General features: G+C 58.8%; 4 protein-coding genes across 6 annotated transcripts; all 4 read left to right on the top strand.

Moving 5' to 3' along the window:
* Positions 1-1,875: 1,875 nt before the first annotated feature.
* GOLGA7 (golgin A7) lies at positions 1,876-5,461 on the top strand. The gene is made up of 5 exons (XM_064637943.1): positions 1,876-2,074; positions 2,884-3,036; positions 3,340-3,441; positions 3,814-3,877; positions 4,262-5,461. Exons 1-4 carry the CDS (start codon positions 1,964-1,966, stop codon positions 3,859-3,861), a joined length of 414 nt encoding a protein of 137 aa, XP_064494013.1. The 5' UTR covers positions 1,876-1,963; the 3' UTR covers positions 3,862-3,877; positions 4,262-5,461.
* Positions 5,462-5,723: 262 nt separating this feature from the next.
* On the top strand, positions 5,724-11,767 carry GINS4 (GINS complex subunit 4). The gene is made up of 8 exons (XM_064637941.1): positions 5,724-5,873; positions 6,028-6,114; positions 6,411-6,524; positions 6,987-7,084; positions 7,410-7,498; positions 7,887-7,977; positions 8,064-8,168; positions 10,406-11,767. Exons 1-7 carry the CDS (start codon positions 5,757-5,759, stop codon positions 8,158-8,160), a joined length of 693 nt encoding a protein of 230 aa, XP_064494011.1. The 5' UTR covers positions 5,724-5,756; the 3' UTR covers positions 8,161-8,168; positions 10,406-11,767.
* On the top strand, positions 10,449-11,767 carry LOC135403684 (protein phosphatase 1 regulatory subunit 3C-B-like). The gene has a single exon (XM_064637936.1). The coding sequence runs from the start codon at positions 10,449-10,451 to the stop codon at positions 11,304-11,306; it is 858 nt and encodes a 285-aa protein (XP_064494006.1). The 3' UTR covers positions 11,307-11,767.
* Positions 11,768-12,114: 347 nt separating this feature from the next.
* GPAT4 (glycerol-3-phosphate acyltransferase 4) lies at positions 12,115-20,779 on the top strand. Of its 3 annotated transcripts, none has more exons than XM_064637932.1 (13): positions 12,115-12,192; positions 13,511-14,481; positions 16,783-16,852; positions 17,171-17,468; positions 17,640-17,714; positions 18,122-18,211; positions 18,316-18,409; positions 18,863-18,978; positions 19,195-19,250; positions 19,573-19,658; positions 19,851-19,979; positions 20,060-20,139; positions 20,401-20,779. In XM_064637932.1, the coding sequence occupies exons 2-13, from the start codon at positions 14,317-14,319 to the stop codon at positions 20,507-20,509; spliced, it is 1,368 nt and encodes a 455-aa protein (XP_064494002.1). In that variant the 5' UTR covers positions 12,115-12,192; positions 13,511-14,316; the 3' UTR covers positions 20,510-20,779. The 3 variants fall into 3 exon arrangements, with proteins under 3 accessions (XP_064494002.1, XP_064494001.1, XP_064494003.1); XM_064637931.1 differs by lacking the exon at positions 12,115-12,192 and adding an exon at positions 12,598-12,842 and having other exon boundaries at positions 13,498-14,481; XM_064637933.1 differs by lacking the exons at positions 12,115-12,192; positions 13,511-14,481 and adding an exon at positions 16,053-16,149.
* The last annotated feature ends 3,728 nt before the right edge of the window (positions 20,780-24,507 follow it).

Here is a 24,507-nt window from a genome sequence, read left to right as displayed (position 1 = left end):
AGGGTTAATTAGTTCAGGCTGCTCCTGTGGGAGGGCAGGAGGGTGAGGCAAGACCCAGCAGCCGAGTATCCAGGTCCCTGAGCCGGGACCAGGCAGCCTGGGCTGCCCCGGTCCTCAGAGCTGGACAGCCTGGGGGGAATCTGGAGCCCCCTCGCTGGCAGCAGGGACTCCTGCCCCTCCGACCAGGGGCTCGCTGCTCAGGGCCCCCCCAGCTGAGAATTAAGGGTTAATGTTTCCTGCTGCTCCACTGGCACTGAATTCCTCTTGGCCATCAAAAGTCCTCTCTCAGAGGAAGGACAATGCTGCACCAGACTCTGGTGTGATGGGAACCAAGTGGAAATTGCAAATGCAGAGGGTTCACGGGGGTCTCAGGAACTCCCAGGCGGGGCCCCCTGGCTCCCTCCAGCCGTGCCCAGCATATGACCAGGCAGGATGGGGACACTGTCCCCTCCCAGCTCCTGCAGAGCCTTCCAGACAGGCAAGGGCACTTTCCACTTCAAGAGTAGAAAGACAGAGTAAATACAAACAGGAAAAGGTATCTTTAAACTGGTGTTGTGCTGCTTCCTCTCTACACACACTCAGTCTGTCGCCCTGCTGTGTATTCTCTGTTCAGCCCAGCAGCCACTCCTGGGATTTGTTTGCCCACAAAGTCCACGGACTGACTCAGGGTGCAAGAGCAGCTCATCTGAAAGTGGATTTCTACAGGCCTTGTGATAGGAGGTGCAAACATTATCAGCACCTGAGCAGAAGAAAAGGAAAAACTAGCCAAAGAGGACAGTGAAGTAATCCCTGCCTGGCTGAGCCCTGGCAATCAGGTACAAGATAACTATGCCTGTGGCCCTGCTTAATTATTTCTGCTTCATCTCATTGTGAAAAATCGGTCATTTCCACTTAAAAGACACTCTGTGTGATGTTTGGCTTCCCCAGGGGAGTCAGTGCTGCAGCCCCACAGAGGGATTCCCTGCAGGAAGGGCACAAGGCATTTGCATTTTTCAATTACTGCATGGAGAAGTCCCTGTCGGTGGGAACTCCGACACCAAAGTGCCACAGGGCCAGGAGTCTGTGTCCATGGAGAGGGGGACAGATGTGCCAGGGCAGTGTCCAAGCAGCCTGGGCCCCCCCAGTGCTGCAGCCAGTGACCCCCAAGCCCCCTTCCCTTCCCTTCCCTGCCCCATGGCCTGGCAGCACATCCTGCCCCGGGAGCCTCCCCTGGCACCGGGGGCATGGGAAGCACGTCTGGCCCTGCAGCCCTGCCGGACACCGACCCAGCAGAGAGGGAGCGTGACCCAAAACATCCCGTCTGAGCCGCAGTTCATTCCCCTTGGGATGCTCCCCTCGTTTATCATCTCCCGGCGGGAGCTCCAGCTGGCTGGGGAGGGCCGGCTGCGGGAGCACACGGCGGGACTGAAGAAAGACATGCCTTCTTCCCGGGCTGTTTGTTCACCCGGGGACGGGTCTTATCCACTGCTGAAATAAACGAGCCACTGGCTGACACCACAGCGGGCACTCAGCTGGCCGGGGCTGGGATGGTGGCCAGGGGCACAGGGACAGCGAGGGGCACAGGGACAGCGAGGGGCACAGGGACACAACAGCAGTTCCCGGGATGGGAGGGGCCGTTCTTGGGCCGTTCCCGGGATGGGAGGGGCCGTTCCCGGCGGTTCCCGGGATGGGAGGGGCCGTTCTTGGGCCGTTCCCGGGCCGGTCCCACGTGCGCGGCGGGGGGGGCGGAGTCACGCGGAGCCCCCCCCCCCTCCTGTGATGGCGCAGCCAATGGAGCGCGGGCTCCCTTCACGCACGCGCAGACGCGGCCGCTCAACCGCCTGGCGGAGCTGCGCCTGCGCAGTGCCGCGCCCCGGCGCGGTGCGGGCAGCACTTCCGCCCTCGGCCTGCCCGGCGCGGCGCCGGCGCTTTCGCGACAGCCGCAAAGCGCGCGGGGCGGCGGCGGCGGGGCCGGGCCGGGGCGATGAGGCCGCAGCAGGCGCCCGTGTCGGGCAAGGTGTTCATCCAGCGCGACTACAGCGGCGGCACGCGCTGCCAGTTCCAGAGCAAGTTCCCGGCCGAGCTGGAGAACAGGGTGAGGCGGGGCGCGCCGGGGCTCGGCCAGCGGGCCCGGACGGGCCGGGCTGGGCCGGACGGGCGGGCGCCCCGGCCGACCAGGGGCCGGTCCCGCGGGACCTCCGCGCGTGGGGCAGCGGCTCCTGCACAAACCCGCAGCGGAGGCCGGGCGGGGGGGGGTCCCGCCCCCGTGTGCCGGGCCCGGTCCCGTGTCTGGGTCCCAGGAAGGCGGCGGGTTGGCAGCAGGGGGGCAGAGTGTGCCCGCTGTGTCTGCGCGAACAGAGCTGGCTCTGTGCCCCCGGGCGCTGGCATCGTCCCCTCCCGTGGAATCCTGCCCGTCCTGCCGAGCGCGCTCCGAGGCCGCTCAAGTGCGGCCTCAAGTGCTCTCGCTTTGCTCGATGCTGCCAGGTGTGAGATCCTCAGCTGACAGCAAAGCAAACACCCCTTCCTGCCCCCTTCTCTTTCTGTTGCTCCACATTTTCCTCGCCCTCATTCCTTTACTGTGATTGTTGGGGGTGTTGTGTTTTTTGGGGGGGTGTTTGGCCAGCTCCGTGGCAGCAGGAGTGTCCAGGCACTTCCCACCTGCTTGTCTCTGCTGGCTGTGGGCTCAGTTTCTCTCACGGTGGCTGAGGGGTGTTGTGTGCTGCTCTGAGGGGCTCTGTGTGCACGTTGTGCTGCAATCCAGGCCCGGCCCGAGCACAGGAGCTGCACCCTGAGACTGGGTGTCCTTCAGGCTGGGGCTCTGAGCACAGTGCAGCTCTTCCAGGAGAGGAGGGGGATGTCTGAGGGTGTGGGAGGCTGTGACAGCCCCTCTTGCTTCTCCTGCAGATTGACAGGCAGCAGTTTGAGGAGACGGTCCGGACGCTGAACAACCTCTATGCAGAAGCTGAAAAACTTGGGGGCCAGTCTTACCTGGAGGGGTGTCTGGCCTGCCTGACTGCCTACACCATCTTCCTGTGCATGGAGACACACTATGAGAAGGTGTGTGTTTGCCTCCCCTGTGGGCAAGGACGTGGGCCTGGGGGGGTTTCCTGTGACCTGCAGTGCTGTGGGACAGATTCCTTGTGGAGGTACCTCAGTTGGGTCCCTTTGGGGTGCCCCTGATCCCCTAGGGGTGTCCCTAGGTCCCCTTGGGGTGTCCCTGAGTCCCCTGGGTCCTGCAGGGATTTGCTGTCACACCAGGTGTGTGCTGGTTCTCCATACCTGTGACACTGCTGGGGCTCTGACTTGTGACTAAGGAAGCCTGAGGAAGGAGCTGTGACTCCTGTGCTGTTCTGTTGGCAGGTTCTAAAGAAAATTGCCAAGTTCATCCAGGAACAGAACGAGAAGATCTACGCTCCTCAGGGCCTCCTGCTGACAGACCCCATTGAAAGAGGACTCAGAGTTGTATCCTTTTGTGGCTTCTGAGGTTGTCTCCTGGCTCGTGCTGCTTGTTTGTCTCAGTGTGGCACCTCTGTTCAGGCCTGATCTGTGACACAGCACACCCTGGGATTAGTTATGGTGCTCTCTGTTGTGTCCTGGTCTCTGCTCAGGTTTTGGTACATTAAGATTTGGCAGATAGAAAGGCAGTGAAAATGTGGTGGAACCCAACCTGACAGGGCATCTCACATGAGCTGTTCCCTTTGCTTTGGAGCTCTGAGACCTCCCTTAAAACAGCAGGAATGAAGCAGAGGTCAAAGGTCCCATCATCCTGCCTTTTTTTGGTTATGCTTTCATAATCTCTTTATGGTGTGTTTCCCTAACATCTTTTCTGTGCAGATTGAAATTACCATTTATGAAGACAGAGGTTTGACCAGCGGAAGATAAAACTGTGGAGTCTCAGGTACCTGTTACCTTGATCCCAGATCAATCCCAGCCTCTTCTCTGTGCTCAGAGGAGATATAGAACATCAGAATTACTATCCCTGGCCTTGGAAAGCTCAAATTGGAACTGGCTGCCCTGTCTTAGGTGCTCTGCAGGTCCTGGGATGGGGGTGTAAAGTCTGGGTTGCTGGCAGTGTGTGCAGGAAAGAGGGAGGAAATATTTATGCCTGTTATGCAAAAAAAAACAGAATAAAAGTCTTTATTTCCTGTTGGACAAACGAAATCCAGAGTGCTGAGTTCTGCTCAGGCTGCTCCTGCTGCCTCTCCTCCTGAGATAACAAACTGCAGCTGTGGAAGGGTTTGACTTAGGAGGAGTTTCTAATCCCGTGAAACTTCTTTTGCAGACGACAGCTCACCGGTGGACTCGCTGTACCAAGGTTCCCCTACCTCCTACTTTAGAGCATCATTCCTTTCTCTGCTGCCAGATCCACAGTGCCATCTACTACAAGGACTAACTTCCTCAAACTGCTCCCCAGGGGGTGACCTAGCTGGTCAGCATCCACTTTACAGGAGATTTTGAAGCAATGAAATCACTTTTTAGTTTTGTTTTGGCTTTGGGATTTTTTTTTTTTTTCCTGAAGAAGAAGAAAAAGCAGAAGTGGTAAAGCTGCTTTCTCCCCTGAAAGAAACGGGGCCCTCAGCCCAGCAGAGGGTTAGCTTTAGTCCCATAAGTGCAGTGCTGCTCCTCCCTGGTTCTCAAAGCCCTCTGTCCCTCAGTCGGGCTCTGCACAGCTCCAGCTCAGGGTGGGGAGTTCCCCTCCAGGTCGGTGCTGGAGTGAGGACATACCCAGTGCCTCTTCCTGGCCAGGAGTGACCCAAGGCAATGCCTCTTGTAGGAAACCAGAGGGCAAAGTGCTCCTTGTGTGGATGTGTTGGTTATCCCTGGAAGGGGAGGAGTGGCCAGACCTGAGCCCTGGTGGTCTTTGTGCTCCCCAGGAGGGGCCTGTTGGGCTGTGAGCAGAGAGCACAGTAAAGTGGATGCTGAGCCAATAAACATAACAACTCCCACCCTACTCTGATTAATATGTGAAGTGTACAACTGTTTCTTTATGGGTTTATTATCTATAAATTATAGGAAAACATGGCTTTGACGAGCTGTTAGGTGTCGTGTGAGGTGGTCTCTCAGTCCTGGTGCTGCAGGAGCAGAGCTGTGCATTCCTTGGCAGCCTCGTGCATGGACATTGCTCAGCACCATGGAGGGCCCACAGTCCCAGCTGGCTTAATCCTTTCTCTTCCATCCTTTTCCCTGATGAAAGCCTGGGTTTAGGTGCCGGGTGTCAGTGTCCAGTTGTAGAAGGAACTCAGGAGTTCAAAGAGACAACTGAGCAGGGGCCCAGGGGCTGATTTGGTGGTGCTGCAGGTGCTAATACTGGATCTGGAACTCCAGGCTCATTCCTCAGCCACTGTGGGGTTTTGTTTGAGATTTGTTTAATATTTTCATTGTATAAAAACTTGTTTTTTCTAAACTGTGTAACAGTGTTTGCCTTTCACAGCTGTTGCAATATTGGCAGAAGTACTGATCAGTAAACCTTTTCTTAAACCGAGTGCGGGTCTGTGTGGCGGTGCCGGGGGGTGAGCGCAGGGCCGGGATCGGGGCCGGGGCTGTTCCCGGGGAGTTCCCGCGGCTCCGGGGGCGGCGATTCCTGGGCGGGGACCGCTGCTCCCCGGAACGGTTCGCACCCGGAACGGGGGGACACGGGCACCGGGGGCCGGGGGGGGCTGGGGGCGGGAGGTGTCAGCCCGGGCCGAGAGCCGCGCGCTGCGTCTGCCTCCTGATTGGTTGAAGAGGCTGCCGCGCGTGCGCAGCCGGCGGTGGGCGGGGCCGCCGTGAGGGTGGCGATGGCGGCGGCGATGGCGGCGCCCGGGGGGGACGAGGCGGGCGCGGACTCGGACGGCGGCAGCAGCAGCGAGGAGCTGGTGCTCACCCCGGCACAGCTGATCCGCAGCCTGGAGCAGGTGCCGTGCGCTGGGGAGCGGGGGGCGCTGGGCGCTGCGGGACCGGGCCGTGTGCGGGCCCCCGGGCTCCCCGCGGCCGCGTTTGTGCCCTCCCGGGGGCGCGGCGTGTGGCAAGGGCGCTCCTCGCTCACGCCGGCAGCCTGCCTTCTTTCAGGCCTGGCTCAACGAGAAGTTCGCTCCGGAGCTGCTGGAGAGCAGACCCGAGATCGTCGAGTGTGTCGTGGAGCAGCTGGACCACATGGTGGGTTCTGCAGGGCTGGGGGGCGGCACAGGGGCCCTCGGTTGGCTGGACTGGCAGACACACGCCTGGGTGTCTCTGGGAGTTGTTTGCTCCCTGTCTCTGGGACAAAGGCTCACTGAGCACCCTCTCTGAGCTTGCCCAGGGGAGGGGTTGAGGGGTACAAGAACACTGTCTTTGGGTCACCAAGGGCAGCCACGGTCTGATTCCATGGGTTCTGTGTACAAAACCTGTTTTGCTCTGTGTTTCTTGCTGTTTGACATTTCAGCCACTCGATGTCTCTTGGCTTTTCCCTGCAGGAAGCAAACCTGAAGCGGGCAAAGAGAGGAGACCTGAAGGTGAGCGTGCACCGCATGGAGATCGAGAGGATCCGCTTCGTGCTCAGCAGCTACTTGAGGTGTCGGCTGGTGAAGGTAACACTGGCTCTGCAGCCCAGGGGGGAGAAAGGGGCACTGCTCAGAAGGAGGAATTCTTACCCATGCAGGGCCTCTTCCTTCAGCAAGACACTTAGTTAAAGCGTGTTCTCTCCCTGTTCTCCCAAGTGCAGCCCAAGGGAATGAATTCTTTGGGCACACGCCCTGTGGTGGTGAAGGGAGATCACAGTAGTGTTGGTCACAATGCTGTGAGTGTTGTTTCCTTCACCTAAGCCCAGAGTGGCACAGTTGAGTGCTTGCCCATTCTACCTGAGCCCTGCCATTGCACATGTGGTTGTACAGCCTGGCTGGTGTCCCAGTTTGTCCAGGAGTAGGGATTTGGGCTGGCCTGTGGCTGCTCATGCAGCTGCTTGTAGGGGAAGCCAATGGAGAGTGGGGATTTGGGCACTGAACTCTTGGGAGAGGTCTGTATCATTCTTTTGGATTTTGTTCCAATATCAGATAGAGAAGTTTTTCCCCCACATCCTGGAGAAGGAGAAGTCTCGAGCTGAAGGGGAGCCCTCCATCCTGTCACCAGAGGAGTTTGCTTTTGCTAAAGAGTGAGTAGGTTTTTGATGCATCTTCCTCCCTTTTTGTAGATTACAGAACTCCCCTGTGTGTTATGATGAACAGTTCTTGAGACTGAGAGCCTTAGACAGGTCTGAAGTAAGGATCAGTGTGTTTTACCAGGAGGTTTTCCTTAGGGGCAAGAAAAGAGAGCTGAAACAAAATAACCCTGAGTCAGTTAGTTACCAGGGTAAGCCAAGGGGCCTATCTCTGGCTGTGCCTGTGGGACCAGGAGCTGTTGCTTGCTGGCAACAACAGCACTCTCCCTGCAGATTTGTGTTCCATTAAACCAGTCAGTGCTCCAATGGTTTGTTCCAGGTACATGGCGAACACAGAGGCTTACCTGAAAAACGTGGCCCTAAAACACATGCCACCCAACCTGCAGAAAGTGTCTCTCCTAAAATCAGGTGAGTCCATCCAGGTCAAGCTGAAAATTGTAGCGCCAGGGCAAAGTGTGGGAGCCCAGAATGTGAGGGCTTGTCCTCCAGCTGCTGCTCAGGAGAAGCAAAGATGATGTGCTGACAGTGCTGTAACAGCTCCGTGCTGCTGCTGGAGAGTCCTGCTGTGCCCTGCTCTGCAGTCCTGCCTTGCCCTGAGGCAGGGCACACGTGTGCTCAGAGGTGTCTGGGGTTCCCTTTGCTGTGCCCTGCTCTGCAGTCCTGCCTTGCCCTGAGGCAGAGTACATGTGTGCTCAGAGGTGTCTGGGGTTCCCTTTGCTGTCCCTCGGACCCCTTGGTGTCCCACGGAGGAACATCAGCAGGGGCTGAGCTTGTGCTCTGAATCCATTGTGTGCAGTTCCAAAGCCCAACCTGGACTCCTTTGTGTTCCTGAGGGTGCTGGAGCGGCAGGAGAACATCCTGGTGGAGCCAGAGACGGATGAGCAGAGGTGGGTGGGCTCGTCCCCGCGCGGGTGCGGGTCGGTGTCACGCTGGGTGGGCTGGGCTGCAGCTCAGGTGCCACCTGTGCCCGCAGGGAATACGCCATCGACCTGGAGGAGGGCTCCCAGCACCTGATCCGCTACAGGACCGTGGCCCCGCTGGTGGCCTCGGGCGCCGTGCAGCTCATCTGAGGGCAGCGGTAAGTGCGGGGCAGGGGGAGCAGCTGCCACGACCCCTCCCCACACACACACGGCCCAGGGCTCCCTGGAGCTCCCTGTGGGGCCACCCAGGCTGGGTCCCCTCCAGGGGAAACCAGGGTGTCCTGTGGTACCTCAGCACCTGTCAGGGGCTCGTGTTGGCCGGGGCAGGGTCCTCCCTGCGTGGTCTGTGTGAGGGGAGCACCTTCTTCTGCCAGGCAGGGGGTGACATAGGGCATCTTGTAGTGTGAGTGGCTTTGCATGTGTGGTTTATAGTCTTCCTAATTAATCCTTTTAGGTAAAGAAGATTCTTTCAAGTATAGACATTAAGAGGAGGCTGGGTTTAATCCTTAGGAATCAGTAGCACATTCCCCTGCACAGCCCCCCAGGAAGGGCTGTGGATTTGCCCTGCCTGTATTTACAGCCAGACAGCTTCACAGAGGTGACTGGAGCTCCCAGCCAAAGTCCTCGTTAATCTGCTGCTGCGGGAGCGTGCTCCAGGGATCTGCCTGAGCACTGTCTGGGTGGCACGTCTGGCAGCTTTCTCCTTGGCCCTATTCAGTTTGACTGAACACTAGTCCAGACAGCCCGTGCTTGCCACCACGCTGCATCTCACGTGGCTGCTGCACTGCAAGCATGAGTGGCACTGTCCTTTTCTAGCAGCTGAACCTCGACTGACCTGGTGGTATCCAGAGTGCCTTTGGTGCAGCTCCTCTCTGGAGCCTGGCAGCTGGCACACAGCAGTGTCCTCACAGGCTGGGCAGGAGAGTGGACATGGCTGGTAGGCTGAGATCACTCAGGCTCCAAGTGAGAGTCAGTTGTGGCACACCTGAAAATGCTGCTACCTGCTCTTGTGTCCTTCCATGACTAAATACTAGGACAGCTCTGGAATTGCTAACACTGCACCTCTGTTCTGTCTGTGCTGGGGGAAGGAGGTGTGTCCACAGCTTTGTCGAGAAAGTGGTGGTTTTTAGCTTGTGCTTTTAGGCAGAGAAGATGCAGCAGTGGATGCACCTTAATCTGTGCCACTGGAAGAGACTGGGCAGAGTGAGAGCGGCTTTCACAGGGCCTGCTGTAAAACTTGGCCTCAAATATGTTCCCTGTTCCCTGCTCCCCCGGGTGAGATGGCTTTGGTTTGCTGAGTGATTAGCTCTGAATGCAGAGTAGGTAGATGGTGAAAGAGGTCGCAGGGAGGGCACTGATGGTGAGCTGTGATTTCCCTGCCTGAGCCGGATCTGCTCTCCCAGGGTCCAGAAGAAGGTGGGGCAAATGGTTTCCTTGCTAGGAAGGCACTTTCAGATGTTCTGCTGACAGGCTGGGGCTGAACAGCAGGTTTTTGCCAGCCGAGCACTGGGTTCAGCCTCACTTTGGTCGTGCCATGAGTGGTGTCTTGCCTTGTACTGCAGACATTCAGACACGGTGATGAAAAGCTGTGTAGAAATACTGATAGGTCGGTCAGTTGTGTCATGAGCTGATGAAAATCTGTGCTGTCAGCAGGAACAATCAGGGCTGCTTAACATAAATGGCTAGACAGCTCTGGGGAGATTAGCAGGGAGTACAGGGCAGGGGTGATCTGATTTAGGTGACAGTCTTTAGTGTCAAGGAGTCACATGTGAGCTGAACAGTGAAGGTGATTTTGAATATAAATGTCAGGGACACCACAGTGCTCGGGTGTGAGCAAATTTCTTTCTCAGTGCACACAACTAGGGTAAGAAGCTTCTGAGGATGAGCCCAGGGTCTGGGCTTTTCTTTGTTCTTAGACACCCTGGAAATAGCTGTCTTTGGACAGGCACCTGAAAAGGGACGTACAAAGCCCTTCTGAGCCTCCCCCATTGAAGACAACGTGAGAGGAACGTGCTCCTCTTCCTCCCGGTGCTGGTAGTTCTTCCAAGAGCACTCGCGTTTCTCTGGCACCAGGAGCCCTTCCCGTGCCGTTCCCCCCGCTGTCCCCGCCGGGCCCGTTCCCGGTGCCGTTGCCCCGGGGGTCTCCCCGTTCCTTGCCCGCTCCGGGGGCGTGGCCGGGGCGTGGCCGGGCGTGGCCTCGTCGCTGATTGGCCGAGGCGGGGTGTCCCGGGCGCGGGCGCTCCCACGGCCCCATTGAGGCGGAGCCGCCGCGGCGGGAGCGGAGCGGAGCGCGCGGGACGCGATGAGCTGCGGCGAGTGAGCGGGGCCGGGGCGGGCGGGGCCGGGGGGCTCGCCGGGGCTGGCGGCCGGGGCCTGACCCCCTCTTCGCCTCTAGGCTTTTCCAGGTGTGCGGCAGGCGGGCTGTCGCCCCCCCAGCCATGCCCGTGGACCTGGCCGTGCGGCTCTGCCTGAGCCACTCGCCCCCCATCCGCAAGCTGCTGAACTCCTACGAGGAGCTGCGGGGCAACCGAGGCCGCAAACCCCTCCGATCCTGTCTCAACCAGAAGCCGAGCGCAGAACCCGAGCCCGAGCGGCGAGACAACACCAAGAGCTCCAAGGGCCAGAAGAAGAAGCGAGTCGTGTTTGCTGATATGAAGGGGCTCTCGCTGACAGCCGTCCGCTTCTTCTCGAGGATTGAGGAGGACCTTTGTGACTTGCAGCATGCCCTGTCAGACCTTGCCTCCTTCCGCCCCAGGCTGTGGGACTCACGCCCAGAAGCGTGCAGGTACGTGCTGGACTTCCCACAGCCCTCAGTGGACTACACGGCTTTCCGCAGCAGCCTGCACAGGAACCTCGTCTGCCTGGAGAGCTGTGTGATCCAGGACCGTGCTCTGTCAGGGACAGTGAAGGTCAGAAACATCGCCTATGAGAAGAAGGTGGCAGTCCGCATCACCTTCGACGGCTGGAAGAGCTTCCGGGACGTCCCCTGCCAGTACATGCACAGCACGTACGGCTCAGCCGACACAGACATCTTCTCCTTTGAGCTCACCCTGCCCAAGCCAGCCAGCGGCCGCAGGGCCACCGAGTTCTGCATCTCCTTCCAGTGTGGACAGAAGACCCACTGGGACAACAACCATGGGAAGAACTACAAGATCCACCATGTGGGCGGATCCTCCCGTGCCGTGAAGAGTGCCAGTGGGGCCTGGGAGCACCTTGGCACCTCTGGGGCTGCCGCCCTGGTCCTGTCTCACCTGCAGACCTGGCAGCGTTCAGAGACCCAGGCTCCTTACTGGTAGGAGGGCGGTGTGTGAAGACATGTAGGTCCCCTCCACATCCCAAACATGGTACAAGAGTCTTGGGGGAAGGGTCAGCTGCAGAAGATGCTGCTCACAGTTCTGTTAGCTCCTCCACGGCTCTATGAGCAGCTGCCGGTCTCTGCAGAAGCTTTTTCCCTGCTGGCTCCTGCCACAGAGGCTGGAAGCTGCTGCTTGGAGTGACTCCTGTAGGTTCTTGCAAGTGACAAGGAACAGGCTGTGGGCTGGAGCCTGTGGCCATGCCTGAGCCATGCAGGGAGCCACGGGGGCCAGTGCTGCCCAAGTGCCTTGTGTGGAGAGGGCTGTTGGGGAGGGGACGGGCTCCTCGTGCTCCGCCGTCCCGAGAAGGGCTTAGTGTGGGGCCACCGGGCCAAGAGCAGCGGGGACACCTCCGGTCGTTGGTGCTGTAACGGGGAGTTTAATAAAGTGACGGCGCTTTGCGACTCCTGCCTCTGCCTCCTGCTCTTCATCCTCCTCCTGCTCTTCATTCTCCTCGTCTTCATCCTCCTGCTGCTCTTCATTCTCCTCATCTTCATCCTCCTCCTGCTCCTCATCCTCCTGCTCTTCATCCTCCTGCTGCTCTTTATTCTCCTGCTCTTCATCCTCCTGCTCCTCATCCTCCTGCCCTTCATCCTCCTCCTGCTCTTCATCCTCCTGCTCTTCATCCTCCTCCTGCTCCTCATCCTCCCCTCCCACCTCGCGGGGCGGGGCCGGGCGGGCGGGCGCCCCCTGCCGGCGGCGTGGGGATCGGGCCGGCCCTGCGGGCGCGGCCCCGCGGGCGGCGCGCTGACGTCACGCCGGCGGCGCGGTGCGGGGGCGCGCACGGCACGTGGCGGGGCGGAGCGGGGCCCGGCGGCGGCGGCGGCAGGTGAGTGAGGGAGCGGGGAGGGAGGGACCGACCGACCGACCGACCCACCGCCCGGGGCGGCCCCCGCGCCCCGCCCCGCCCGGGCCCGGCGCGGCCGGACGGGGCCCGGCCCGGCCGCGCACCGTTATCCCCGGGAGCGCGGCCTCCCCGGCGCGGCCGCGCGCACCCCGGGGCCGGAGGCGGCCGGGAGGGCCGAGGCCCGGCCCTGCCGGGAGCGCCGAGGAGCGGAGCCGAGCGCGGCCCTCCGGGCGGGCCCTGCCGCCGCTGCGCGGGTCCCGCTGCAGCCCCGGGGCGGCGGTGCGGGCCGCGGGCGCTGCCCCAGCCCCGGGCGGGGCCGGACGGGCGGGGCCGCCCCGGCCCGGCGGTGACACGGTGCACGGGAGCGATAGCTGAGCCCTCGCAGGGCCTTCCCCTGCTCGGGGGGCCGGTCTGACCTGTTCGCCGGCGTGAGTCCTGGTTCGGATGGGTGACGGCTCCGGCATAATGGGCACGTGTGGCTGACGAGCCGCCTCTCCCAGGACATGGTCTGTGCGCGTGTCTTTGAAGCACTTACCATATTCTTAGCGTTACTGGTACAGCCGTGTTCAACCAGCAGCTGCAACGCGCTGTACAGGGGAGCAAGAGGATCTTCACAGACTCTCCTCTGCCCTGTCAGGTACCTGTTAAATCCCATCCTCAGGCTGACACTCCATAGCCAGGTGAAGGTGATGTCTGGAGGGGAGTCTCCCCTGAGCAGACTTGACTGTTGTCACAAGCCTTGGTCCTGTGCATGTACATCCTCCCCCAGCAGGGCTCCGGTGCAGGGTGTGTGACCTTTTCACTGGTCCCCGTGCCCCAGCAAATTCCTCTTTGGCTCATCATCATCAGTAATTCTCTCCCTGGGGTAACTTCCTGTCCTGAACTGTTTGTAAAGCTGCCCTGTGTGACCGAGGATGAGATGTACAGGAGCAGAGGAAGTGATGCCTTCCCAGGAATTTGGGTACCTCGCCTCCTCAGTGCTCTGGGATGCCCTGAAATGAGGGAGGCGATAAGATCTCTGTCACAAGGAAGGGCTTTCTGTCACTCCTTTCCTGTGCTTGGGACCTGATTGCAGCGTCTGTGCCTTAGGCACGGTTGTGGATGAGTCTGCTCTGCCTGAGTCTGAGTGTGCGTGGTATGAAAATACAGGACTGGTATGAAAATACAGGACGAGTGGCAGCAGGAGGTGATTCCTGAGTCTGTGACAGTGCCAGGCAGTAGCTGGAGTCCTGGTCCGAGTCTTGCTGTGTCTCAGGAGCTTCTCTCAGTGGTGTGACCTCACTCAAGCACTGCCTTCCAGGTTCCAGAGCCCACTGTCCCTGGCCTCCTGCCACCATCTCTGCGCTGACACCTCTGCGAGCTGCTGACTTGGGTTGCTCTTTCCTCCGCTGCTGCTGGTGGCACGTGAGTGCCTCGTCTGCCAAGAAGCCAACTCTCTGTTTGAAGAGCTTCCCAGCGACACAGGCTTCGTTCGTGTCTGTAACAGCCCTTCAGCGTGAGTGGATGCCAGGGGCCTCCAGAACTGAACCCGTTCCAGGCGTCATGCGAGGACCTGTGCCGGCACCCGTGTCCTCGTGGGGAGAACAGTAATAGCTCCACACACGGTAGGCTCCGGCGAGCGCCAACTCCCTCCATCTCCTCCAATGCAGGCTCAGGGATGGACTCCACCTTGTCCCTCTGAAGAGACTCTGCATGCTCTCAGCAGCCGGGAGGGGATTCTGCTGCCAGCTTCTCCCCAAGCTGCCCCGCTGCAGGACTCGCTCGGCAGCAGCCTGGGAGGGGCCCCGCGGTCGTGTCGCTGCCGTGCCCCCCGCGCGCCCATGGACGGGCCGGTGTGCGAGTGCCCTCTGCTCTGAGCTCCTCGGCCCGCGCTCGCCTGGCCTCCTGGCAGACTCCTGGCTTGTTCTCCCAAGTGCTCTCCCTGATCCCGTTGCATTCCCTGTCTCTCAGAGCCCCAAAAGGATGTGAACTTTGGAATGGGGTCTGTGAGCAGGCTGCGGACTCGGCGCGTGTGTGAGACTGTTGCTCAGTAACAGGAGGACTGGTTCATCGCTGCGGGCAGTCCTGTCTGGCTGCAGGGCCCCGGCCTTGCCTGGGCCCTTCACCATGTTCCTCCTGCTGCCCTTTGACAGCCTGGTGGTTAATCTCTTGGGGATTTCCATAACTGTCCTCTTCACTCTGCTTCTGGTTTTCATCATCGTGCCAGCAATTTTTGGAGTCTCCTTTGGTATCCGCAAGGTTTACATGAAAACTTTATTAAAAATTTTTCAGGTAAGTCGTGTTTTCAGAATCTTCTGTGTGTTTGCAGGGGTTTTGTCAAGTGTGGTCATGCTAGGAAGAGAGGCTTTTGCCTCAGCAGGGCATCGTGGATGACCAGGGTGGAAGGTTGGGCTGTTGGTGTCATGCTGGGGCCAGATGACCCATTTGGCTCATCCTGGCCAAAGGTGGTTTACCGGACCTCTGTCTGTGGGCTGGTTTTTCCCTCTAATTAATCTAGTAAGTCTTCAAGTAAAGAAACAGGCTGGTGAGGTTGGGCAGCCAGCAGGGATGCAGCAGGGTCTGAGGGGTGCTGAGGGATGGCTTGGAGGGGTTCCTGTCCCAGACAGGGCAGAGTTCTGGTACCCCTCGATGTGGGGTGATGGGGAGGGACCAGCCTGCAGCCAGCAGGTTGCTCCTCTCCAGGACATGTTTGGACGAAGCAAAAGCAGGAGGTAAGGCAGGACTTCTGTCCTGCAAGCCCTGAGTGGTCTGTGGCCAGAACCCAGAGCTCTCAACATGCTTCTGTCCTGGAGTGTCGCCTGCTGAGCCGTGTCTGGACCTGCCACCTCAGAGGACAACCAGCAGCCCTTGCCGACCCTCTTGGCACAGAGAGGCCAAGTGGAATTTTCCAGCTTGGGGTCATGCTGTTCCCTTGCCTGCCTTTGGCGGTCTAATTTTGTGGGCTGTCTCTGAGCCAACACCTCTCCTTGAAGCAAGGCCCTGACCAGAATTTTTTATCTACTAAGAGTAGTAGGTAAAGCCTACAGCACCCTACCCTGGCAGCCCAGGGGAAAGAGCACCCTCTGCTTGCTGGGGAGGTTTTAGGCTCTTAAATGTGGAGTTCATGCTGCTAGAGGGTTTATGGTACAGCTGCTGGTGTTTGAACAGGGCTGGTCATCCTCAGAGTATTTCTGGCTGGGATATAACTGTGTGCTGATTGGCTTGGGAAGCCAGCCCTGGAGCTCACAGTGTTCAGCTCTTTAAACTCCCAGTCCCCCTAAAAGCCTGAGGGAAGACCCTGGTCTTTGTGAGGGGCTTTGCTAACACAGGTGTCTGAAGACCTGACTTCAAATTTACTGACTGAAGCAGGGGGAAAAATAAGAAGTTTGGTTTATCTGAAATGGAACTTTTCACCTTGTTTTCTTTTTTTTCCCTTCAATTCAGGAACATTTACTCTCAACACCTATTTTGGTGTTTGAACCTATTTTTCTGAAAGGAGTGGGAAGTGTATTTCAGGTTTTATCAAAGAATCTTAGTGGTGGGATAGAGGAGCAGTCACACACAGCTGCTCCCTGATAAGTTTGGTCATTCAGAATTGCATGTTTGGGGGCCATTAGTTGCCCAAATGATTTTCCCAGCTCTCGAGGCCAGTGTTGGGAACCCAGAGGGGCAGCAGTCTGGTCTGGCAATTGGTGGGACACAGCCTGAGCCATGGGGCCTGTCTGGCAGCGACACCCCCGTGTCGGTGGGGAGGGAGGGACCTACCTGGTGCTGCCCGGGTGGGTTTGCTGCTGCTGCAGTCAGGATGGAGATGTGCTGGGCTTGCCCTGAATGCCTTCTCCATAGGCTGCTCAGCTCCTGCGGGGTCAGAGCTCCTCTGCTGACTTCTCTTGGGATGGCAGTGTCTAGGCAATCTTCTGCAATCCTGCAGTTCCTGCTGCTGGCAGAGGCGGCTGCGAGGTGAGCCAGACAGACACTCGGTGTGCAATCAGCATTCCCACATCGCTGCCTCCTGAGAGCAGGATGCCAGGAGTTCCCGGCAGTTCCCCTCCCTCACAGATAAGCATGTTGTATACAAGGGCTCCTCCTTCGGAAGCTTGTCCTCCCAGGCCTGGGTGATGCAAGGAGTTACGGGCTGCGGAGGTTTCTCAGAGGGCAGGCAGGAAGAGTGCCCAGAAATCCAGCCTGTAGTTTGTGCTGGTGCCCTTGAAAAGTAGCTGAGAGAACAGGTAGTCCAGACATGGGATTTGGCAGCCAGCTGTCTGAGGGTGCTTGCTGCTGTTTAGGGTGGATTGGTGAGCTGAGAAGCAGCAGCAGTCATCAGCTGAATTGGAGGGGAAAGGATCCCATCCCGTCATCAGCCTGGGGTTTTCAGCAGCAACCTGAAAACACAGTCTCTGCTTTGAGTTCGGAAGAAACAAGGTTGAAAAATAGCTCTGGTCCCCTGAGCAGCTTTCTCCACCCAAGCAGGATGCACAGTTCAGCCAGAAGCTGTGCAGTGGCAACCACGTGCCAGGTGCAGCAGAGCCGAGGTCATGGAAGCTGCAGGAGATCTTGCTGTGCCATCTCGTGGTTGTCTTGTCTGTCTTGCAGTGGGCGACACTGAGAATAGAGCGTGGTGCCAAGGAGAAGAACCATCCGTTGTACAAGCCCTATGTCAATGGTGAGACCCTGCCCTGCGTGGGTGCACAGGACGTTCAAAATTCCTTTGGGGAGATGGGGTAGATGTGGTGCCTCTGAGCAGCTGAGGTCTGTTGGGAAGCCTTTTCCATGTAGATGGATTGGAGGGAGTTATGGAGAGGTCCTTTTCATGAGGAAGGGCAGGGAAGCACCCCAGGAGTGCTTCATTTCTAGACAGTGGGGAGGGCTGGTTTGTGCCTGTCTGGACTGGAGGAAGGGTGGGCAAGGAAGGGCCTGGCTCGTGGCTCTCTTTGAGCGGGCAGGTCACACTTTGCTCAGGGCTGCCTGTGGCACGTTGCAGGTATCATTGCAAAGGAGCCAACGTCGCTGGAGGAGGAGATCAAGGAGCTCCGGCGGAGCGGCAGCGGCAAAGCCCTGGACACCCCCGAGTTTGAGCTCTCAGACATCTTCTATTTCTGCCGCAAAGGCATTGAGACCATCATGGACGATGAGGTGACCAAGAGGTTCTCAGCTGAAGAGCTGGAGTCCTGGAACCTGCTCAGCAGGACCAACTACAACTTCCAGTACATCAGCCTGCGCCTGACGGTGCTCTGGGGCCTCGGGGTGCTCATCCGCTACTGCTTCCTGCTGCCCCTGCGGTGAGTGCTGGGCCCTCCTGCCAGGGGGCTGTGCTGGCCCGGTCCTGCTGCAGCCAGGGCAGCTGCTCCCCAGCCTGTGGACCCTGCTCAGCACCATCAGCAGAGATGGCTGCCTCAGGGAGCAGGGTCCGTGGCTGGTTTTGCTAACATGTGGCTTCCCTCTTTCTGCAGGATAGCCCTGGCATTTACTGGCATCAGCTTGTTGGTGACTGGCACCACAGTGGTGGGATATTTGCCAAATGGAAGGTGAGTTCGTCTTCGAGGGAAGAGCAGATGGGGAGCACCCCCTGCAGTTTGAGACCTGGTAATCCTGAAGTTTTCCTGCAAGGCCTGTCTGTCCTGCCACCTGCAGACACAGCCTCTCAGGACAGACACCCTCTGATGCTAAACAAAGGGCCTAGATGTGAACACTAAACCTGTGGCAGAGTGCTCAGCCCTGGTCTCTGAAAGGAGTAATAACAGAAAAGAGCAAAGGCCAAAGTCTGGTTCTCATGAGTGGCCATAAGCTGATAGCAAAGCCCAGGACATGCTGCCTTTCTGTGGCAGAGACTTAAGGGCTTGGCTGGCTCTGGGCCTGGGGCAGCTGGGCTGAGTGGCACCATGACAGGGGAGATTGTAGGACTGGGGAGTGACTGTCTCTGTCCTGGCTGCAGGTGTAAGGAGTTCCTGAGCAAACACGTGCACCTGATGTGTTACCGGATCTGCGTGCGGGCCCTCACAGCCATCATCACCTACCACGACCGGTAAGGCCCTGCCCGGTGGGCTGGCCCTGCCCGGGAGCTGCTCCAGGCTGGGCCTCGTGCAGGCCTCCCTCCTCTCCTCACCCCTGCCTTTGTTTTGCATTTAGAGAAAACAGACCCCGAAACGGAGGCATCTGCGTGGCCAATCACACCTCCCCCATCGACGTGATCATCCTGGCCAGCGATGGCTACTACGCCATGGTGAGGGCCCAGCTCTGCCTGCAGGGCCTGGCTGCCCCCGGGGAGGGAGCAGCAACGTGTGTGGGACAGGGGGTGGGCAGCCAGAGTCCCTGGAGCAGGCAGAACTGCTGCAGGACATGGCAGGGCTGTCAGACTCTGCTATGCACAGCTTTCGAGCAAGCCTGGCCTGGGACTCAGAGCACCAGGGATCTGTGGGCATGGCTTTGCAAGCAGAGCTCTGGGCTTTGCTGTTGTTGGAAGAGCAAAGCACTTCTGCAGCTGGACCTTGTGCCACACAGAAAGCACTTGGGGCTGGCTGTGTCTGACCTTCCTGTCAGAGCCTGGGACTTTTCCTCTCAGCCTTTCCAGGGCAGGGGTAGGAAGATGAATCTCAGCTTGTCTGTGGAGCTGGGAGCTGCCTTGCCTGTCATGTGTGCCCGGGTCTTGTAACTTGTGTCTTCTTGCCCTGTGCAGGTGGGTCAGGTCCACGGCGGGCTCATGGGTGTGATACAGAGGGCCATGGTGAAAGCTTGTCCCCACGTCTGGTTCGAGCGCTCTGAGGTCAGAGATCGTCACCTGGTGGCCAAAAGGTGTGACAGTCGCTGGCTGCAGGGCGGGGCTGCAGGCTGGGGAGGGAGGAGCTGCTCACTCCCCTTGGATGAGGGCACTGCCTGGCCTCGGGGGTGCTGGCACACTGTGCCCCTGTTGTTGGCACCCTGGTGACTGCAGGGCAAGGACTGTGTGCTGTGTGGATTGCTAGTGAGAGCTCTGTCCCCTCTGCTAATTGGTGACACTCTTCTGTTTAGGCTCACAGAACATGTCCAGGACAAGAGCAAACTGCCCATTCTTATTTTTCCAGAAGGTGAGTGTGCAGCAAGGCCAGGCAAGCACCTGGTGGAGAGGGCACCTTGGGACAGCACCACATCTCTGTTCCTTCCCTTCTCACACAGCCAAGGGCTTGAGACCCTTCACAGAGACAAAGGGACATTGTGTCTTTAGAGCTGCCTGAGCCCAGAATGTGGGGGTCAGATCCATGATGAGTGACCCATCCTGTGCACTCAGAGAACAGGCCTTGGACTGAGGCTTAGGGGGGAGTTCCTGTGGCCCAGCCCTTAAGCCTGTAGCTTAGACTTCTGAACTGACTTGCAGACAGAAGTTGAGAAAACTGTGCTTGTCTCTTCCAGGAACGTGCATCAACAACACATCTGTGATGATGTTCAAGAAGGGGAGCTTTGAAATCGGAGCCACAGTTTACCCTGTAGCCATCAAGGTATGAGAAGGCAACGTTCTTAGGGCACAAGTAGCCCTCTGTCTTGGCAGCCCAGTCCAGCCTGGTCTGGAAGCACAGGAAAGCTGAGGTCACTCTGGGAGAGCTGGCCTGTAGCTGCACTTGGGTGGAAGCTGGAGCCTCAGGGAGGGTGCAGCCACTGCCTGACTTTCATGAACTCTTCTGCTTCTGCAGTACGACCCACAGTTCGGAGATGCCTTTTGGAACAGCAGCAAATACGGGATGGTGACCTACCTCCTCAGGATGATGACCAGCTGGGCCATTGTCTGCAGCGTCTGGTACCTGCCCCCAATGACCAGGCAGGTAAGTAAGGTGAACCTGGCTTGTCTCACCTCCTCCCTCTTTGGCCCTTGCTGCTGCTGAGCTGTCTGACTTTGCCACAGCCTGAAGAGGATGCAGTGCAGTTTGCCAATCGAGTGAAGTCAGCCATTGCCAGGCAGGGGGGCCTCGTGGATCTGCTCTGGTGAGTCCAGGCAGGCTTTTCTCTTCCTGGTGACAGTTCCCTGTCCCTGGGTTCTGGCATGTGCTCCTGGGCTGTAGGGCCATGGGGGCAGCTCCTGGCAGAACCCAGTGGGACAGTGACTGCCCCTGGGGAGAGGTGGCCTGCAGTGTGCCCTGGCAGCCTGTGGTTCAGGGGCAGCTGCTGGAACTCTGACCTGCCCTGAGCGGCCCCATCCAAAGGCAGTGCCTTTCTGCAGCCCCCCTGATCCGACTCTCTCCCCAGGGATGGAGGACTGAAGAGGGAGAAGGTGAAAGACGCCTTCAAGGAGGAGCAACAGAAACTCTACAGCAAAATGATTGTAGGCAACCATGAGGACCGGAGCCGCTCCTGATGCTGCTGCCTCCAGCACTGCCGAGGGGCTGCAGAGCCCTCTGCCTCCAGCACCAGCCAGGGCTTGTCTGGAGCAACTCCAAACCTTTGGACTTGGGCCACTCCAGAGCTGCTTGGACTCACTCCTTCACCCTCTGGCTGTTCTCTCCCAGAGGCACTATTATTGCCTGGAGTCTTTAGGCCCTGGGCAGCTCGTGGCAAAGATGCCTTCTCATTTCTGTTACAGTGAAGCCCCATGCAGGGGCAGTATTAAAAGAAACTCTTATGGTGTCGTGTGCTTCCAATCTGGTGTATCCAGCCCCGGGGGAGGACTGGAATGCTGTGCAGGGGTGTCAGTCACAAGTCTCCACGGCACTGAAGCTGGTGAGCTGCGCTGGAATCAGCTGCCTTGACAACCAGGGGAGTCCTGAGCCTCTCACGTGTGTGGCATAAACCCCTTAGGAGCAGAATGTGGTCTCTCAGGCTGTTTCCAGATCCACTTCCAGGAGAAATCTTTTCTTTTACCACTTTCCTGTCATAGCCTGACCCAGATTGTTGCTTCTCCAGTGTCTGAGTAACAGCCTCTTTGCTGCTCCTGATGCAGTGAGGATGATCCTCCCTGGAAGCCTCCCTGGAGCTGGAGGGTGCCAGGTGTCACTGGTGGGGCTCAGTACGTGCTCTAGTGGGAGCTTAGGGTGGGTAGGAGAGCCTGAGAATTCATGGCTGGGGCAGGAGATCCCCTTTCAAGTATCTCCTGAGGGAAACAGTGGGATTTGACCTTGTCATGTGCCAGCATGCACATGGATAATCTCAGCTTGTTGCAGGAAAACTGGAATCTTGTGCTGAAGGTGGTGCCCCTTTCCCTTTCAGCTCTGCAAGTAAATTATTCAGTAAAACAATTTGCATTTGAGCATTCATCCCGTGTACTTTCCAATTTTCCTGAATTCCTACAAACCTTAGTACTTTCACTGGCTTCTCTGCCTGCTCTTACAAGCAAAAGCTGTTTCACTACCTGCTGAAGCCTGTTTGCATTTCCCAGCACCCTGGAGAAGGCAATTACCTAAGTGCCTTTGTACCTCAGGTGTTTGTGGGGAGGGCATCTGCTCCCCCAGGTGAGGACAGTTGTTCCAAGTGGCCATAAACTGGAATTTCCCTGTGCTTTTTTTTCCCATTTGCCTGATGGAACTTTGCTGCCCTGGCTCCAAGGCTTGCAAAGCTTTTCCCTTGCTCGGAGGCCATTTGGACAAACACCCTGACAGGGTCCTGTGGTCCAGCCAGCTCTGGTGGGAGTTCCAGTCTTGGAGAGCCACGGGGTGCCCGGGCAGGGCCGTGCCCACCAGGAGCTGTGGATGCCCCTTCCCCAGGGGACACAGCCCTGAGCTGGGGACGTGGACACTGCTGCCTGTCCCTGCTGCCCAGGTAGGGTCTCTGGGGTCTCCTTCACCCCTCCCCAGCCAGCAGCTGCTCTCAAGCACTCTCCAGGGCTGGGCAGGGATGGGCATTGCCTTCAGGCCGCGCAGATGCTGCTGCACAGTGTGGGCAGGGCTCTACCCGGGCCAGGCCTCCCACGCCCCTGCCGTGACCTCATGTAGGGACCCAGCTGCAGGTGCCCACAGGTCTCCTGCCCACAGCTGGGTGCCCTGTCCCTGAGGCCGTGGTGATGTGCAGAGCCCTCCCCAGCTCTGCAGGACCTCCCCGTGCTCGGGGACCGTCCCCAGCAGCACCCAGGCCGCTCGGCAGCAGGCAGGGAGCTGGACGGGTTAGGAGGCACACATCCATCTCTGCTCGGCTCTCCCACCCCATGCCCCCAGTCAATATGTCTCTCTCCGATGAGAAAGTTAATAAATTTAGCTCTAGATTAAAAGTATCGATCATTTCATTTGTAAGCGATAAATAACCGGGGGGGGAGCTCTGGGCGGCCGGCGGGGCAGGGGCTGCTGGCTCGGGCTGCAGCCGCCGCGCACCCCGCGGGGGCCCGGGGCTCTCATATGCATTCTGCCCGGATGCTGGCATTGATTTGCTATTAGTCTCCATGCACCACCCAGTAGCACATCATTCCCAGAGCCGCTATTAATGGCCTTTTGATAAATAATCACTTGTAAGTCAATAAATTTTTATTAAACAGTGTGGCGCTTTGATTTATGAAAATCCGACGGGGTTTGTCTGGGAGAAAAGGGATGCGGAATTGAAGCGGAGCTGCCATCCATCTGCCTGCCAGGCTGCCCTGCCTGTGCTCGCACCCCCGGCACCGCGGCTCCCGGCTCTGCCCGCACAGCCAGGGGCTGCTCAGCGCCAGGCACGGGGTGGGCAGAGCTGTGGTCACTGCTGACCGCTCTGCTCGCCCCAGCGAGCCCCCGGCGCCGCGGGGGCACCGCTCTGCTGGGCCACGGGAGCCACGGAGGGCAGGGGGGCAAGGAGAGGGGCTGGTCCTGGCCAGCGGGCTGGGCCCTGCTCGGAGCAGCACTGCCTGGGGTCCTGTCTGGCTGCGGGGATGCATGGGGCAGCCAGGCTCTGGCAGCCATTTGTCACTCTCCCTGGCTACAGCAGGCCCTTTGCCACTTGCTTTATTTGTCTCCTAGCTCTGACGTGGCATCAGACAGGTGTTAAACTACTTAATCACTTTAAAATTGTTTTAATTTTCTGTTTTGTATTGATCTCCACAGCACCAATTAATCAGCTCACTGGACCAGGCAGTTAGTACATTAAAAATTGTCAGCCACACTGGGCAGCTTAGAAAATGTTAAAAAAATATCCCGACAGCAGCCCCTCACTTCTCCCACCGTGTGGAACCTGCTCCTGCTGAGCACTGGCTCTGCCCACAGACAGTGATGTGCCTCTCCCAGCCCTGCCACCAACCCCGGGCACCGCGCTGCCTTGGGACCTGGCATCCCACATCCCTGCAAAGGGTCCATTGGCTCTGCCCCTCAACCCTCCTGGCACCTGCCCATGAGGGCAGTGGAGGGGCTGCGTGGCTGAGGGGGCAGCGTGATGAGCCCCGTGCTCGCTGAGGAGCTGGACAGGCACCTGTGCAGGGAGAAGATCTCCTGAGCCCTGGAAAAAAACTGCCAGGCAGTCAGGGCTCCTGGCAAAGTGCCCCCAGTCCAGTGACAGGTTGGAGAGGACTCGAAGCCCCGTGTGGGCCTTGGGGCCTGGGCAGGAGGGTTGCACAGCCGTGGTCTGCAGCCACACACCACAAGGCTGGTGCTCAGGGCCTTCGACTGTCCCAGGCGTGGACTTGGCCACCAGCCTGGCACAGGTACTGCCTGGGGCCGCAGGAAAGGACATCCCTTCCCTGTGCCTGCCCCTTCCGTGCCTGTGCCACCCCGCTAATCAGTGCTGATGGGCCGGCAGCACCTTATCTCCTATCGATTTCCTCCCAAGACACAGACCGTGTATTTGCTCACACCTGGCTGGCACTGAATTGGCTCTTGGCTGAACAACTGCCGAGCTTGCCGGGCCCCCAGTGCCGTGCCTGTGCCAGCAGGAGCCCCTCTGGCACCTGGGGACGGCCGGCCCCGCACAGCACCCACCCCTGGCACGCAGGGGCTGAGCCCTGGGCAGCCAGAGCAGGGGGTGTGCAGGCCCACGGGTGTGGATGTGCAGCCCCCTCTGCACAGGGCTGCAGCACGGAGGGGGGACCCACCAGGCTGGCAGGCAAACACAGCAGGGCCATCGACGCCACATCAATCCTGCAGCCCCGACAGGTGAATGGGCTCTCACTCACAGGCCAAGATAAATGATATTTATTTGCCGCTAAGAGGTTCCAATAAGAGGCCCCAACGAGTGACTTTTGAACCAGCACCTCTTGCTGCTGGTGCACACCCAAACCACGGCAAACCCTGGGAAAGGTCCCCAGGGCTGCCCTGCTCCTGTAGGCTCTTCCTGCCCCACACACAGCACCACAGCACAGCCCCTTCCCCTGCCTGACACACAGACCCTGCCCCACATATCCTATCCCTGACCCTTCTCTGGCCCAGCCTCACAGGGCCACCCTGGACCCCACACCCACGAAACAAGTGC

The sequence above is a fragment of the Pseudopipra pipra genome, chromosome 28 (assembly GCF_036250125.1).
Source record: "Pseudopipra pipra isolate bDixPip1 chromosome 28, bDixPip1.hap1, whole genome shotgun sequence".
Taxonomy (NCBI): Eukaryota; Metazoa; Chordata; class Aves; order Passeriformes; family Pipridae; genus Pseudopipra; species Pseudopipra pipra.
This window is presented reverse-complemented; position numbering and strand designations above follow the sequence as displayed.